At 34.4% G+C, this 16,810-nt stretch overlaps 1 protein-coding gene across 1 annotated transcript; it reads left to right on the top strand.

The window, feature by feature from the left end:
* The first annotated feature begins 7 nt into the window (after positions 1 to 7).
* Positions 8 to 16,785, top strand: LOC138122186 (threonylcarbamoyladenosine tRNA methylthiotransferase). The gene is made up of 6 exons (XM_069036356.1): positions 8 to 134; positions 191 to 338; positions 477 to 603; positions 661 to 884; positions 936 to 1,357; positions 15,796 to 16,785. Exons 2-6 carry the CDS (start codon positions 322 to 324, stop codon positions 16,638 to 16,640), a joined length of 1,635 nt encoding a protein of 544 aa, XP_068892457.1. The 5' UTR covers positions 8 to 134; positions 191 to 321; the 3' UTR covers positions 16,641 to 16,785.
* Positions 16,786 to 16,810: the final 25 nt, after the last annotated feature.

Genomic DNA, 16,810 nt, shown 5'->3' with positions numbered 1-16,810 from the left:
ACATTTCGTAATTTCAGACAATCCAGAGTAATTGAGTAATTCATACATTTTAAGGTTATGTCTATTTCGTGTAGGTCTGCATTGCTTTTTGTAATATTTTTTTAACTGTTGTTTTATATTGAGCAAAGTAAAAGGTGTGTTTTATTCAGACACTATTGTTTGAAAATTATTTTTAAACACATTGTTTTAGATCAAAACCAGTTCATAGTTTTTAAGTAAATTTGTGGTTGGTTATTATAATAAACCTGGAAGCCTAGCCTGGAAGGCTGTAGTGATTAAAAGTAAAGCATTTATTACAAGGCGGACGAGCTATTGCCAAAGATGAATAAAGGAAATAGGTATTTTTTAAATGATAAATTGATTTTTTAATTAGTAAGTTTCTTGATTGTTTTCTAATTGTTAAAAATTAATAAGAGTATTTATCTTAAAAAAAAAACTATTTTGATATCTACCTAAGTTATTTTTTGTTTAAATAGTGAAGTCATTGTCTCACCTCCATGCCAAGAAATTATTGAAGACATAGAAGATCTTATTGCTGCACAAGAAATTACACCTAAAGAGAGATACAGTTCTCGTAAAAATGTCAAGGTCAAAGTGAAGAATGTAAGAATAAATAGGTGTATTTTTAAAACTGAATGTTATGTAGATGAACAATTGTAGAGAAAAAGGATAGAAAGTTGTGGGCCAGTTTTTGGGGATAATATTCCAGGAACACAAAGAATTTATGTAAAAACATGGGGCTGTGCCCATAACAGTTCTGATTCTGAATATATGGCTGGTCAACTTGCAGCTTATGGTTATAAACTGACAGAAAATAAGGAGGAAGCAGACCTTTGGTTGCTTAACAGTTGTACAGTAAAAAATCCAGCTGAGGATCATTTTCGGTAGGTTTGTTTTACTCAACAAATATTTTTACTAATGTAAAATTCATGTAGGAATCAAATCGAGGAAGCTAAGAAAGAAGGAAAGTATATTGTTGTAGCAGGTTGTGTACCCCAAGGTGCTCCAAAAGTTTCTTTTGTACAAGGTCTTAGTATTATTGGAGTACAACAAATAGATCGTGTTGTAGAAGTTGTTGAAGAAACTTTAAAAGGTAATACTGTTAGGTTGCTGGGCACTAAGAAAGAACATGGGAAAAAAATTGGAGGTGCACCATTGTTATTGCCCAAAGTTAGAAGAAATCCTCTTATTGAAATTATAGCTATTAATACAGGATGCTTAAATCAATGTACTTATTGTAAAACTAAACATGCTCGTGGTGATCTGGGTAGCTATCCACCAGAAGAAATTGTAGAACGTGCAAAGCTAGCATTTGAGGAAGGAGTTGTAGAAATATGGTTAACTTCAGAAGATACAGGTATGATTTTTGTTTATTAAGAACAACAAAACTAAAAATTACAATTTTTCAAATCAAGTTTTCAAGCGTACTCTTGTGTCAGTTATACATATGCAGCCTTGATTTAAATGTATTGTCCATTCATTGTTCTCAAATTTAAACTGTACATGCAAATCCTTTAGTAATAAGCAAACAATACAAATTGACACCAGAGGGATTAGTGGCGAATGTTGGTAATTGACAGTACTTACTGTTGCGCGCAAAAAAAACTGGTCGTCAAAATCGTCTTTTGACACAATGGAAAATGCTCCATTGTAAAATGGTCGTAAATACCATAACCATATGTTGTATGACATTAATTCATCATTAATTGTAATTTTTTTCTCATTTCTTTGACACTTTGTTGACATGGGCAGAATCAGGCAGGGAATTTTTTTTCCAACATCGATTATGAAAACGATACTTTCATCACTCAAGTTAGTGAAGAAAATAGGCGTTTGCATCACTAGTGAGGAAAATGGAGAAAGTAAACTCACTAATGAGGAAAATTTATTTAATAATCAAGGCGCTCGAGAGTATATCATGTATTACAGGGTGATTTTGAAAGTTGTGCAGATATTTTAATCACGAGCTACTGGCTTCATGTAGAACTCGGAAAAAATATTAAAAAATTCTATGTCAAAAAATAAAATGACATTAATTTTTTGAGATACAATTTTTTTAAATTGCTTTTAGTTTTCTACGTTCTCCTACAACCCCGTAGGTAAAATTTCGGCACATCTTAAAAATACACCCTTGTATATCATGTTTTATAAAATGTACGCCAATGCGAATAAGAAATATGCTTTAAAACAAGGAAACCGCAACATTTTTTCCGAGTTCTACAAGAAGCCAGTAGCTCGTGATTAAAATATCTGCACAACTTTCAGAATCATCCTGTATACTACAACGTGATCAAGAATGACTGAATCTGTTGGTAACAATGTAAATTTGAATGATTTTGGTACCACTGTAATCTAAACACATTTCCGGTTGTCAGCTTTGACAGAGTTGACAGGCGAATTTGACGTTTCCCATCAAAGGGTCATTTTTGTAATAGCATAAACATACCAGACATAACCTAATTATGTTATGGACTCGTCTTCTTTTTTGGGGACACCTGTATAAGCTGTATACGGGCACTTTATCGTCATACTCGTACATTTTTAATACTTCGATATTTAAATTGAATTCACAATTTGATCATTATGAAATGAATCCACTTTCAAATTTTAGTACATCTTTTTTATATAAATGTTTACTTAGGGATCTTTCGCATTAGGCGAACAATAGAGTCATAAATGTACCCTTGACCTACAGCCGAACGAGGTTTCTGAGTAAGACAAGAAGGCTACCAAGAAAAGGATAGTGTCCTTTTGAATCCAAATTTGGAGACAAATCGTTCCGGCAAAATTACAGATTGATGAACAGTCGGATTCCAATGATTGTTTTTTTTTTAACGATGTAAAACTAAATAATCTACAATTTGACCGGATGATTTGTTAAAATATACACTTTGAGCAAGGATATGCCTGATTTTCAGATTCCTATAAACACTCATGTACGAATGTAAGGTTTTTGGTCCTTAAAATTGCTATTTTGAAAAACCATACGGTCAGTTTGCAGAAAAAAGTGCAAGGATTTCAAAAATGTAAATTTGATTGGGAAAAATTGAAAAATAACGCAGATATGATGCCGGAACGTGGTGGGAGAAAAGACTGGAGATGGCACTAATTCAAATACTATGGCGGCCAAAAAATTTTGGCCGTCATTGTGTCAATTCAAAAAAAAAATTTGTAATCCGTACTTTATTGTCATCATGATTACCGTCTTGGTTATGAACGTTATTTTTTGGGTGGTAAATTTCAAAACTCAAAATTATTTTGTCATTTCTACTACACAGAACGTTTACCTCAGGTTATCTATGTACGATTGCTCCAATTTTGTTTATTCATGTCGGATTTTTGGAATATCTGAGCTTCAAACAGTTTAAATTGATTGTCAAAATGACAAGAATCGAAAGTGGGGTTACGATTCCTAAAGGTTTATTTACACTTTACTTGAATGTCAAGAAAGTGACGGCCAAAATTTTTTGGCCGCCATAGTACGTGTACCAGCCCGCGAAAACTACAGAGTCATAAAAGGTTTCTGAATATAGATGCTAGGCCAATGGTTTCCTTCGCCTTCCTTCCACACGCATTGTGCTTCTTTATCTAGCGCATTGTGGACTGGGTCATGAAAGGTTGTTGCACGTGCTTTTAGAGGGTACGGATTTTTAACATGGGAAGCATAGGAAATGCCATCTCCCTCCACGTGCCGGAACTATACATTGAAAACCCCATAAGAGTGGTAGGGTGAGGAATCCTCAGGTTAAATTATGTGACGGAAGCGGTAACATCGTTGCCAGCTTGAATGTATTTCGAGTTGAATCATAAATTTGAGTATGAAATTCGAACTTGAATATTTATAAAAACAAACGTGCAAGGTTTATTTATGCTATATGAATGACATCTCGTAGGTACTATATGCCGTTCACGATTATTTTAAACACGCAGGAGGCCGCGATATTTTTTTGTTAGATTGGCGTCAGGTCCTGTCATATGACGTTTCGTTTTTAAATATTCACATTGTTGTCAATTCCGTCATTCATTTAGTTAATAAGAATTTACCCAGAAGTGCCCTACAAATATGTATGTTTCATTTCAATTACAATTTTACGATTATTGTTCCTAATGCGTTCAATTATTTAAAAAATGTAACAACTTGGGAGCAGTGTTCGGTTGAATTATAACCTAAAATAGATTTATTAAGACAAATCACAATACTGCCAACTAAAATGTCAGATTTTCATAGATAGTCCGAATTTGAAATAATCGTGAATGATATATAGTGGAAAACTGTATAACGCTGTTCAAAAATCAAAAAACCATTGTGGTGCAAATGAGTTATCTGTCACTGTGATAAGTAATAGAAAATATCATGAAAACTGTGTGTGTTTTGCACCACAATGGTTTTTTGATTTTTGAACAGTGTTTACATCTGTTTTCTATCCATAATTTTTTAACCAAATTAAATTAGACAACATTGTTCAAATTTGAATGTCGGAACAATCAGTGTCATATTTGTGACGGAAAATACATAGTAGATTACATACTGAGGTGGAAAGTGTTTCATTCCTGTTGAGAGCTAAGATAGTTTACCAAGGCGTAGCCGAGGTGAACTAATGCTCGAGACAGGAAGGAAACACCTTCCCACCCCCCACCGAGGTTTGTATATGTACTATTTTTTCTACTTTGCCTTCAATAGTGAAATTTAATTTTTTAATTTTGACGGATACTGTGGTGTCGCGGTAGACCGCAGACGTGACCTTAGGTGGAATCCTTCAACTTTAACGGTTTTAAATTAATTTTTTTTTTTCATTGAAAAAGTGGCAAAGTAGAAAAAATACTGTATGACATCTCGTTTATAAGGCATTTTATCGCACTTACTCCTTTAGGGCACTCCTCGCTACGCTCGTCGTGCTCTAAAACCGTGCGTGCAATAAAATGCTTCTTATAAGACTCGTATCATAATATACTATTATTCGGAATCATTACATTTTTAGCAAATAAATAATTAATTTGATGCAGTTTCATTTCTACTGTTTTTCGACTTTCAGTAAGTACGCCACTGGAAAAACCTTATAGTAGGGCGGAAAGTGGGCCTATTACTGACCAAGAGAGGGAAGTAAAGATAAAAAGGAATAGTTAACTTTCCGCCCTCGTATAAGGTTAGGAATGTGCATATTACAATACGATTCCGAATAAAAATATAAAATTGAGTCAGTTTATCCAACATGATAAAAATAAATCACAGCAACCCCTTATCCACATTCATTGTGAATTGATTAAACAGTATGAGTGAATTGTGGTTTATTTCTGAAATTTTCTTAAGCTAGTGTGACACGATACTAAATTTCAGAGAAAATTCTGTAAAAATGACAAAGACAGACTATGATCCTGATCGTTCATTGGTCCTGATCGAGGGTCTTTCACATTTTCTAACAAATTTTCTACAAAATTTAGCATCATGTCAAACTAGCTTTAGATGCAACCAAAAATACTAATTCCACTTACCACTTGATACTGCGTTTAATTTAAATAATAAATTGAATCAAAATTGCGTTTTTGGCTACAAACGTCAAAATGACAATGTAGGAAATTTAATCAGCAAAATGACAACGTAAAAAGAAAACTAACGTAAAAATTGTTCAACCTGCATTCCATTTTGGAGTAAACACGCGTCACCCCTGTTTAAAAAGGTACTTTGAACGTGGCGTAATGTCTCTGGCGTTATGGCGATATACTCACGAATTTCTTTAAATTCTTCAATCGAAAGTAGGTACACGTGTTTGGTAGACTCTTTCTTTTAATACGCCCCATAAGAAAAAATCTAAAGGCGTTGCTAAAACCACATACGTTGTTGTCTTGTTCATGTATTCAGATCCAACTCTTCCAACAATAAGGGCTAACCTTAGACCATTTAAGTGCGCCTCGACTAGAAAACCCAGAAAAAAATGTACTTTTTGGGTCTTGATACACAAATAACTATTATCATACGCAGTACGTATACATTTCTATATAACCTAAATCAAACACTGTGATCAAAAACTGAGAGTGCGCTGTTGGACAGATACACTATGATTATGATTATTCTGCATGACCGATTCGGTCGAGGCAAATACTTACCATTGTACGTACCTACGTGGTATGGTCCATAAATTCCCGGCCTCCCCTATTTAGAGAAAAATGCGCGGATTTATTTAAATACTATTAATTACAGTCATATCTTAGTAGCTTATGGAAAAAATTTCATCGATTTATCTGTAATAATAAACTAATAGTCCAGTCAATATAAACATTCGACCTTGCAAAAGGTCATGTAGTTCTGATTTTTTAATATGTTGTTTGGACCTCAGCCAAGAGTAGAAAACCAAATTTGCAACTTCGAAAGACCTGTGCGCGCTACGTGGTAGCCAAAGAACAGCAAAATTTTAGCACTATTTTTAATTTTTGCTCAATATCTCCTAAGATATGAGTCTCACAGAAAAAGTTGAAGGTACCTTTTTTAAACTAGATTAAATTCACTATAGTTTGAGGCCTCAGCGAACTTTGTGCGTCCGGTAGTTTTCGAGATACAGCTCTTCAAAAATTGGGTATTTTTTGCAAGAAGTGAAAAACATTTATTTACTTCTCTTATTTTATTAAATATCGTCAAAAATACTCCTGCCACGAGAAAAGTCATTGGTAATGAACTGGAAGGATATATATTTAGCTTTAAATTGAGATCTGAGGGGCAGCTGCAGGTCCAATGCTTCTCTCAAAAGTGGCATATAACCGAAAACCTCGAAAATGGAATTTGGGAAAAATTATTGAAAACAATATTTCAGGGCATCAAACATCACGTATGGGGCCTATACCGATCAAATAAGTTATTTTAACTTAATTTAGTATGTGTGGTTAACAGCTTACACGGAGTCTATGAAGTTGGTGGTGAAATACTGCTCTCAACTCCAGATTTGTTCTTGTTCCTCGAACACCCTAAGTATGCTCCTTTGGAACTGGTTCATGGAGCAGGTGACAAGTGTTGTTGATTTTTTCGCTCAAGCATTATTTTCCTCTCATTCATCCGCGCCCCACCTACTGATTACGATACAATGTTCATATCACATTTTGAAGCCAGTGATAGTAGTAAAGGTCATTTTCAAAAAATCTGCTCTTTACTTTTGAAAAACCACTGTTCCTTAAAGCCAGAGATATTATTGAGGGTGGTCAACATTCTGCGTGGTTGAGAGGCTGGGAGGGTTCCATCTCCTCATGTCATTCATGGGTTGTATCGGTGCAATAATGGCAGGGAGTGGCTTGAAGGCGCTACTTATGACTATTTATACAGATCACCGGCGTGGACAAAATGCTGAATGGTCATGCCTATTCACGGGCTGTACGAGCACACATTTTGACTAATCTGATATTGGCTGGCATTATTTTGGATGAGGTAGACTTGACTGGGAAGGAAAGAGCCGAAACTGAGAATAAGCTACGTGAAAGTGAAAGGTCTCTCATCTTGTTTGTAAAGGAAAATAACTCTTACCAAAGCCTAAGAGCCAAATTCAAAGCTACATTGCATAATTTGGAAGGTAATGGTCCCACATCAAAGCTGTGGGTCCAATATTTTCTCACGTGTACTCCCGTAAAACTATTCATCCAGGCAGAGCGTCAGGGTGATTAGAACCTTTACCTGTATACTATCGATAAAATGCTACCGTTTTTCATTCAGCTGGTCACTATTTCTACACAAAGAGTGCCCACTTATATTTGCAAGATATGATGGTTTTAGAACAGCGGATGGATCCAACTGAGTTTAAGATATTCATAGAACAAAATTTTACAATCCGCCGATCCGATAAATTTTGGCCCGGCCTATGGTCAGATTTGATTGCTGATGTGGTTTATGAAAAGCTACGGTGGATTGACACATGTGCGTGGAATCTCCAGCAGTGAGCTAGTACAGTGGACCGTAAAAATGTGGCTCATGATAAACATACTTGTATATGCCAGAACATGTACCCGCCGGAGCTCAAATTAAAGCGCGCCAAAAATGAGAGGAAAATAATTCTTGGTCGATCAAAATCAAGACCACTTGTCACCTGCTCCATGAACCCGTTCCAACGCACATACTTGGGGTGTTCGATGATTTTCCATACAATCAGAACCAGAATAAGTCTGGCGCTGAGGGCAGTATTTCTCCACCAACTTCACAGACTCTCTTCAAGTTGTTAACCACACATACTAAATTACGTTAAAATAACTTATTTGATTGATCGGTTTAGGCCCTATACGTGATGTTTGATGCCCTAAAATATTGTTTTCATTGATTTTTCTCAAATTCCATTTTTTGAGGTTTTCGGTTATATGCCACTTTTGAGAGAAGCATTGTACCTGCAGCTGCCCATCAGATCTTAATTTAAAGCTAAATAAATATACTTCAAGTTCATTGCCCATGACTTTTCTCATGGGGCGAGTATTTTTGACGATATTTAATAAAATAAGATTTTTAATTTTTTTTCCCTTCTTGGAAAAAAACCCAATTTTTGAAGAGCTCTCTCTCGGAAACTGCTGGATTCACAAAGTTCAGTTAGGCCTCAAACTGTAGTGAATTTAATCTAGTTTAAAAAAGGTAACTTCAATGTTTTGTATGAGACTCATATCTTAGGAGATATTGAGCAAAAACTGAAAATAGTGCGAAAATTTTGCTGTTCTTTGACTACCACGCAACGCGCACAAGTCTTTTGAAGTTGCAAATTTGGTTTTTCACTCTTGACTGAGGTCCAAACAACATATTAAAAACTCAGAACTACATGACCTTTTGCAAGGTCGGACCCTTTTTTATGTTTATATTGACTGGACTATAAGTGGCGTCGTGTTAAGAATTTTTGCACCCCACTTCAAAAACAACAATGTGTGGATTGCTGTCATGACTTTTTGGAAGTTTGCCACGATAATGAAAAAGAAGGAATTGAATCCATTGTTACTGGAGACGAAACTGTGGTTCTTTATTACGTTCCAAGGGCATTTTGATGGTGGATTGTAAAGAGAGGAACATCACCGTAAACGGGATGTACTACGAAAGTTTATTGCATAAACTGCGTGATGTCAAAGAAAAACGGGGGAATGCTTAGTCGAGGTATGGAGCTTCTGCACGACAATGCTCCGGTTCATACCGCTGCAGTTGCTAAAGCTGCAGTTCGTGAGTGTGGCTTTATTGAATTGAACCATCGGCCTTATAGTCCAGACCGGGCCCCCAGCGACTATTTCCTCTTTGGAAAACTGAAATCGGATTTAAGGGGGAGGAGATTTAACGAAGATAGTGAAGTAAAGTCGGCCGTTTTTGGATATTTTGAAGACCAAACTTCAGACTATTTTTATGAGGGTTTAGAAAAGTTAATTTACCGATGTAATAAGTGTACTTAAGAAGGTTATATTGAAAAATAATAAAAACTTTTTTTATTAATGTGGCCGGGAACTTATGGACCGTACCACGTACTCGTACTATTGGGAGCACAGAATTTCGGGCAGACTTCAAATTTGACTGACATAAGATGTGAAATAGGCTTTAGGTTCTAGACGTATTAATAACCTCATTTTATTATCTAATACTACGGTGCGATCAATTAAAAAATAAATCGAGTCGGCGTGTTGCCTATGGCAACCCATGCTATAGCATAGGCTCCAAAGCAAACTCGATTTATTTTTTAAATGATCGCTCGGTATTAGGAGCTTGGAATTTCGGGCAGCAATTTATATGTCATTTAAAAAAACCCAATGTAGTCTAAGCTTTATTGTCATAAATGTCATAATAATTAATTTTGACTGAACTTCAAAATAAACTGTCACAATTGTGCACAATTATTTTTCATTTTAGTTATTGATTTCCAAAGTTTAATAAAAGACTGTTCAGTTTTCAGAAAATCACATCTAAGGACTTGCAACTTTTCAAGATTGATGAATGCAATTTATCAGAATGATATGTGACAATAGTAGATATTAAAATGAGGTTATTCATACGTCTAGTACCTAAAGCCTATTTCACATCTTATACAGAGTGTCCCCAAAAAAAAAGACGAGTCCATAGCTCCCTTATTTATTGGAGGATTTTAATTATCTATACACCAAATTAAATGGTTGCTAATAGGCTATAAAATAGCCTAATAAATTCAAGTATAGCCCTATGGGCTTCAAGGGTAAACTGTCAAAATATTTTTTGAAGTGAAACTTTTTATGGGAGGGTCTTGAAATTCTGATCGGCAACCTTTTTGTGTGACGAAAAGTGGTGGGGGTAAACACTATTGGGTCGAGTGGGAGCAGTGTCTCTGTCTTTGTCACACTCACGGCAATTATGGATAATGTCCTCTCTTTGATTTGGAGGCTTAAAAATGAACAATGAGTTACGCATTTCGATATTGTTTAGTGTTATCGTTGTTTATAATTTATTTTCTTCATTAAAATATACAATTTTGTTGTGAATATGCTATTTAAAAGTGATTGATGAATAATTACAATGTTTCCCTGTAATACAAAAGTTTCACTTCTATCGTGCGTCTTTACGACACACTCTGTTTTTTTTTTTCAAATAGGATTACATACCTTTTATTAGTAATTCTGATAGAGATTTTAATTCTGAAAACAACAATGTATCACAAGTATAACTTCACATTAAAAAAAATAACACTAACTTTTGAAACAAATGACGAGCATCAAGCGAAAAGCTATCAAAATGCACTGCGTTACAGTGTAATAACCAAATTAAGGTAGCTGGAAAAACAAATGACAAATAATAACATGTGGGATTGCGCAGATATGCCGCCAATGTTTAGCGCAAAATGGAACATAGACGATAGTAGCGTTTTTTACATTTTTTTTTTTTTGAATTTTTGGTATTTAAGTGTATATTTGTGATACATTCTTGTTTTCAGAATATAAATCTCTATCAGAATTAGTACAAAAAAATATGTATTCCCATTAAAAAAAAAATATTTTGACAGTTTACCCTGGAAGCCCATAGGGCTATACTTGAATTTATTAGGCTATTTTGTAGCCTATTAACAACCATTTAATTTGGTGTACAGATAATTAAAATCTTCCGATAAATAACGGAGTTATGGACTCGTCTTCTTTTTTGGGGACACCTGTATCAGTCAAATTTCAAGTCTGCCCGAAATTCCGTGCTCCCAATAGTACTATTGTCACATATCATTTTGACAAATTACATTCATCAATCCTGAAAAGTTGCAAGTGATTTGATGTGATTTTCCAAAAACTAAACAGTCTTCGGTTAAACTTTGTAAATCAATAACTAAAATGAAAAATAATTGTGACAGTTTATTTTGAAGTTCATTCAAAATTAATTATTATGACATTTAGGTATGACAATAAAGCTTAGACTACAACGGTTTTTTTTTTAAATTACAAATTGCTGCCCGAAATTCCATGCTCCCAATAGCCAAAAAATTTTGGCCGTCATTGTCTGTCAATTCAAAAAAAAAAAAAAATTGTACTTTATTGTCATCATGATTACCGTCTTGATTATGAACGTTATTTTTTGGGTGGTAAAACTCAAAATTATTTTGTCATTTCTACTATACTCAATTTCATATCAATGTGCATCTAAGCAAGCCATGAAAATCTGTTGTTCTGTTGGTATTAAAGCTAAAGCTAGTGACTTTGACTTTCAAAGTTGCTTGCTCTGCGCGAACCCGATTTGAATAATTTTTCAGTTTTTGTCCATTTTAATATTGCTGATTTCAAAAGCAATGTTACGTCTTTTTACTGATTAAATTAAAGTAATTCTTATTTGTTTTTGTCTTTGTATTTTTACCAAGTAAAGGCGGCCTTACACCGAGGCAACAATTGGCAACATGTTGCCTGCAACATTTTTTAGTAGCTTCAAACAGTTTACATTGATTGTCAAAATAACAAGAATCGAAAGTGGGGTTACGATTTCTAAAGGTTTATTTACACTTTACTTGAATGTCAAGAAAGTGACGGCCAAAATTTTTTGGGCGCCGTAATACCTATTCCTCACCAAATATTGAAAATAATCCAACTGGAGTTGAATAAAGAACTTTAGGCTAGTAGAATTTTAGAAATATCTAACTAAGTGTGCGTATGTAGATATTTATTATAAAAATCGTAAAAAAAAACAAGATATTTGCACAGAACAAAAAAAAGGAAAAACGTTAAAAAACAACATAAGCCATTTGCACAGAACGAAAAAAGTAAAAAATGTCTTCAAACTATTTGTTTACGCAAGTGCTGCTACTGTGACACGTAGTGCGCATGATAAAAGGATTTATTCAAAGTGCCTAGTCATTTACAACAGTATATTGCGATGTCTTCAATATTCCTGCCATCAGGCATTTTGTAAAATGACTGAAAACGGCAGATCATTTTGAATAATTGAAAGTAATTGTTCAAAGTGACGCTGTTTTGCGAAATGCCTAGGTTTTTTGCAAAAAGCCTAATTCTGCTATAAGCCTGCGACATCTACATAATTCCTAAATTGTCTCAAATCATCATATTTTAAGCTTTTTAATATACAGACTGATTCACATAACTTTCCGACCCTAACGAATGTAAATGCAGACAGCAATACGTCTTTCATTCATAACTTGATCCAAAAACATGAATTATTTTAAAGTTTTGTATGGTTTGGACATCCCTTACAAAAGTCTCAATTACAAAACTTTTAAAATGGCAGTAATCGACAATACAGGTGGTCCCGATATAACCTGCCAAAAAAATTCTGGGTCATTAGAAGGATCTAACAAGTCCAAAAAACCCCTTTTCATTAGGACCAAAATAATGGGGATAAATTAACCCCTATCCACACCCATTAGACGCTGCTGACCACAAAAATACGTACCTACTCAGGAATTAATTGTTGGTGTTTGTAAGGATGACAGTATCTAAGCAACATAGGTACCTACCTGAATCGTTTATGACAAATCTCAAATATGACAAACTAAATCAAATTAATATTCATCAGCTTATTTAGGTACAAAAGCTGATTTTGTAGACTGAGATGAATGAGAAATAAATAAAGTGGTGTTCCTCAATGTGTAAATAAATGTAGAGGTAGTGTGTGCAAAATTGTGGAAGAACTGTGTAATAAGAGTATCGTCTTAATTGTGGTTAAATAGCCAAAATAATGTACTGAATAAATTTATTTACACTTTACATATTCGTACTTTCAACTCTAACTGAGAATATCTGCTAACTAATGGAAGGTAAACTAGACTAGAAAAATTATTTTATAATACATGTTCTGTGTGCCTTCCGTTGGTATTTAAGCACATTTGAGTACGCCGGTGCCAATGTTTATAAATAGAATTCAGCATTTTTGGGTTTTTACGAATCTGGTTCGCGGCGTCTGTTACGCGTTTCTGGAGTTGGCCTTTTGTATTTATTTCAACTTCGTAATCGTATACCAAATCTTTCGTGTGGCCCCAAAAATTAAAATCCAGAGGGGTTAAATGGAGGATCGGGGACGCCATCGTATTGGAACCTCACATAAATGCAGATGTAGCTCCACAAAAGTACAACGGGTCGCCTTGCCGGTCTTGAATTACCACGTGTTTCGCCATAGAGTAAATGCAATTCGGCGTGTTCTTGTTTTGTGAATTTCATAACTTTTTGAAGGATTCGCAAATTTAAAATTAAACTTGACAAATGTCATAGGTGTTACAGGTACCGTTGCTAAAGAAATTGCAGCCAAGCAACCAGAATTACCTTTTTAAAACCGATTAACTCATTAGCGTACAGCAAATTTTGACCAAATTTTCAATTATTTTTATCTCTAAAACGAAAAGACTTTTATTAGAAACATTTTTTGTGTATGAGTTCTACTCATTGTCACCTATTACTGGATTTCTTCTGGCAGGTTATATCGGGACCACCCTGTATTTTTGTTTATTTAAGAAACTGATTCATCATATTATATCAATATAATATCGATCCTTACGTCATTGGAGCACAAACAAAAAATTATTTCACAATTATATATACAAAAAGGAACTGTCACGTGATTATCCAATAGTGTCAGGAGTGTCCAGATTTTATAGTAAATACAGGTATCGAGTTATCACTGAATAACGTATTACTGGCTGCATTTAAATTTCGTTAGGGTCGGAAAGTTATGTGAATCAGTCTGTACATACAGGTGTTCCAAAAATGGCGTACTAACGGTGCAGTACGCTGTAGAAGAGATTACCGTAAACGCCAGAAAAATGTTTAAAAAATTCTATTGGACTTATTTGCTGATTTTGCGGTCTTTGAAAGTGGCACTTAACGCTTAAGCTACGTCGAATCGTACATATTATCACAAAGTACAAGATCACTCACTACCAATATCTAATCCTGCATAATAGAGAATTTAGAAGCTTTGGAAATCGAAAAAATTATTTTAAATCCTCTACGGTAACATTGCAAGGTAATGATGTATTAATATATCTTTGTTTACATTATATTGTCGTTAATAATAATAATAAAAATAATTGATTTTTTTGAAGGAAGCATTTTTTCCATATTTTTTTCATGTACATTAAGGCTAGGGCCACACTACAGACTTTTCATCGGCCGACAATTTAGTTGGTTCTTAATAAGTATGAGTACTTATGTGAGTGCGCACACTAAACCGATTGTAGTCGGCCGACAGATTGATCGAAAAATAGTTGGAATTCCCATTCAACAAGAAAGTTGGCCAACTATTGATAGAGCATGGTGTATAATAGGAGTGCGCACATTCACCGACTATCCAGTCGGTGATCCACACATATTTGGCGTACAGTGGCTCTCTGCAGTGCAAAAATTTTGATTTTTAATTTATGATTATGAAAGTAATAAAATATATTGAACCAAAGGATATTTTAAACCTATGCCAAATCTCATATGTATTTAATTAATATCACGTAAGATTTATTAAGATACCAACAAAAGTAGGAAATATTCCAGCAAAAAATGAGACGTGCTTTATTATTTAAATATCTATAATTCAGAATTAAACTAGATTCCTTTACATATAATTTTATGCGTTAATACTAAGGTAAAGACGCAGTCGGAACGCGCTACTATGAACTATGACAATAACAGTTAATAATTATTCGTTATTTTTGTTCATTACCAAAAGTGAAAAAAGACCATGAATTCGAATGAACTTTCAAATTTTATTAGAACCCTTCATAAAGTTTAAATTTTTGTGTTTTTTTTACTTTCTCCTTTATTGCTCCGACACGTTTTTTTAAACCACCTTTGTAATCCATTTTTCATTGCTGTCTTCTCCGCCTTCGCATTACCCTTATTCCTTAATTAATGACTCGTTATTAGAATTGAAGAAATTGAAAAAAAAACAGCTTTATGTAGTAAATCAGCAGTGAGTCCTGGCACAGTGCAAAAATTTTGATTTTTAATTTATGATTATGAAAGGTATTCAATATGTTGAACTAAAGGATATCTTTATCCTATGTCAGATGTCATATTTAATTAAAATCGCATTGATTTTATCAACTGTACATAAGCAGTCGGCCGATTAATAGTCGGCTGTCTGCGCACCAACGCCACCAACAGCCAACCAAACAGTTTAGTTTGCCTGGTGTGCGCGGAAGCTACCCAATCGGACTAAATTATCGGCCAATTATTTAGTCTGTAGTGTGGCCCTAGCCTTAAACATCCTCGATACGGTAGTAAGTAGTTTGTACGCCATTTTTGGGACACCTGTATGTAGTTAACCAAACCAGTGAACAATTTTAATCAAAAAAAACATGTTTAAAGTTTTTAAGTCTATAATGAAATGAACATTGACGTAAAACGAACCACATTATTTTTTAGGCACTTACGGCAGAGACATAGGAACTTCATTACCAGAATTGTTGTGGAAATTAGTTGAGGTAATTCCAGAAGGTTGTAGACTAAGGTTGGGTATGACGAATCCTCCGTACATTTTGGAACATCTGGAAGAAATATCAAAAATAATGAATCATCCAAGGGTGTACAGTTTTTTGCACGTTCCTGTTCAATCGGGAAGTGACCAAGTCCTTGCTGACATGAAACGAGAATATTGCAGAAAAGATTTTGAACTTGTGGTAGATTTTCTCCGATCTCGAATCTCGGGTATGACAGTTGCAACAGATATCATTTGCGGATTTCCCACAGAAACGGAAGCCAATTTTGAAGAAACAATATCTCTCTGTGAAAAGTACAAATTTCCAAGTTTATTCATCAATCAATTTTTTCCAAGACCTGGAACACCAGCGGCACTACTTCACAGAATACCGGCACAGGAAGTGAAACGTAGAACGAAAAAATTAACGGAATTATTTTATACTTATCAACCGTACAATGAAAAAATTGGTGAAATACAAGAAGTATTGGTGACAGAGGTGTCACATGATAAACAATACTTTGTCGGTCATAATAAATTTTATGAACAAGTACTAATTCCAATGAATCAAAAGTATATGGGAAAACTGGTCACAGTTAAAATTGTTAGTGCGACCAAATTCTCCATGACAGGAGAACCCATGAGTAAAATAATGCCCGGACTGAAGGAACCCCTACAGAAGGGACAAGTATCTGGAATAAAAACAAACAAAACTGACGATACAAAAATTATGATAGCTTTAATTATAGTGGGAATATCAATTATTTTTAGGTTTATGTGGATGATTTTGTAGCTTTTTTAGTACCCTTAGGTTGTACGAGTATTTGACAACAATTCTGTCTTACAAAATACAAATTTTTATGAGTAGGCGGTTCGCTTTTGCCGATGAAAAATTGTATTGAAAAGTTTTGGCCAAAATAAATAGTTTATATTGCAAATTTGTTAAAATGCGTTTTTTTTTTT

The sequence above is a fragment of the Tenebrio molitor genome, chromosome 1 (genome assembly GCF_963966145.1).
Source record: "Tenebrio molitor chromosome 1, icTenMoli1.1, whole genome shotgun sequence".
NCBI classification, from domain to species: Eukaryota; Metazoa; Arthropoda; class Insecta; order Coleoptera; family Tenebrionidae; genus Tenebrio; species Tenebrio molitor.
The sequence above is the reverse complement of the archived record's forward strand: the minus strand, read 5'-3'. Positions and strand labels throughout refer to the sequence as shown.

Bases quoted from the DNA above. Each gene is read 5' to 3' on its own strand.
- LOC138122186 (XM_069036356.1), top strand. The intron at 885-935 runs GTAGGTTTGTTT...AAATTCATGTAG, and splicing joins CCAGCTGAGGATCATTTTCG to GAATCAAATCGAGGAAGCTA. The intron at 1,358-15,795 runs GTATGATTTTTG...ATTATTTTTTAG, and splicing joins GTTAACTTCAGAAGATACAG to GCACTTACGGCAGAGACATA.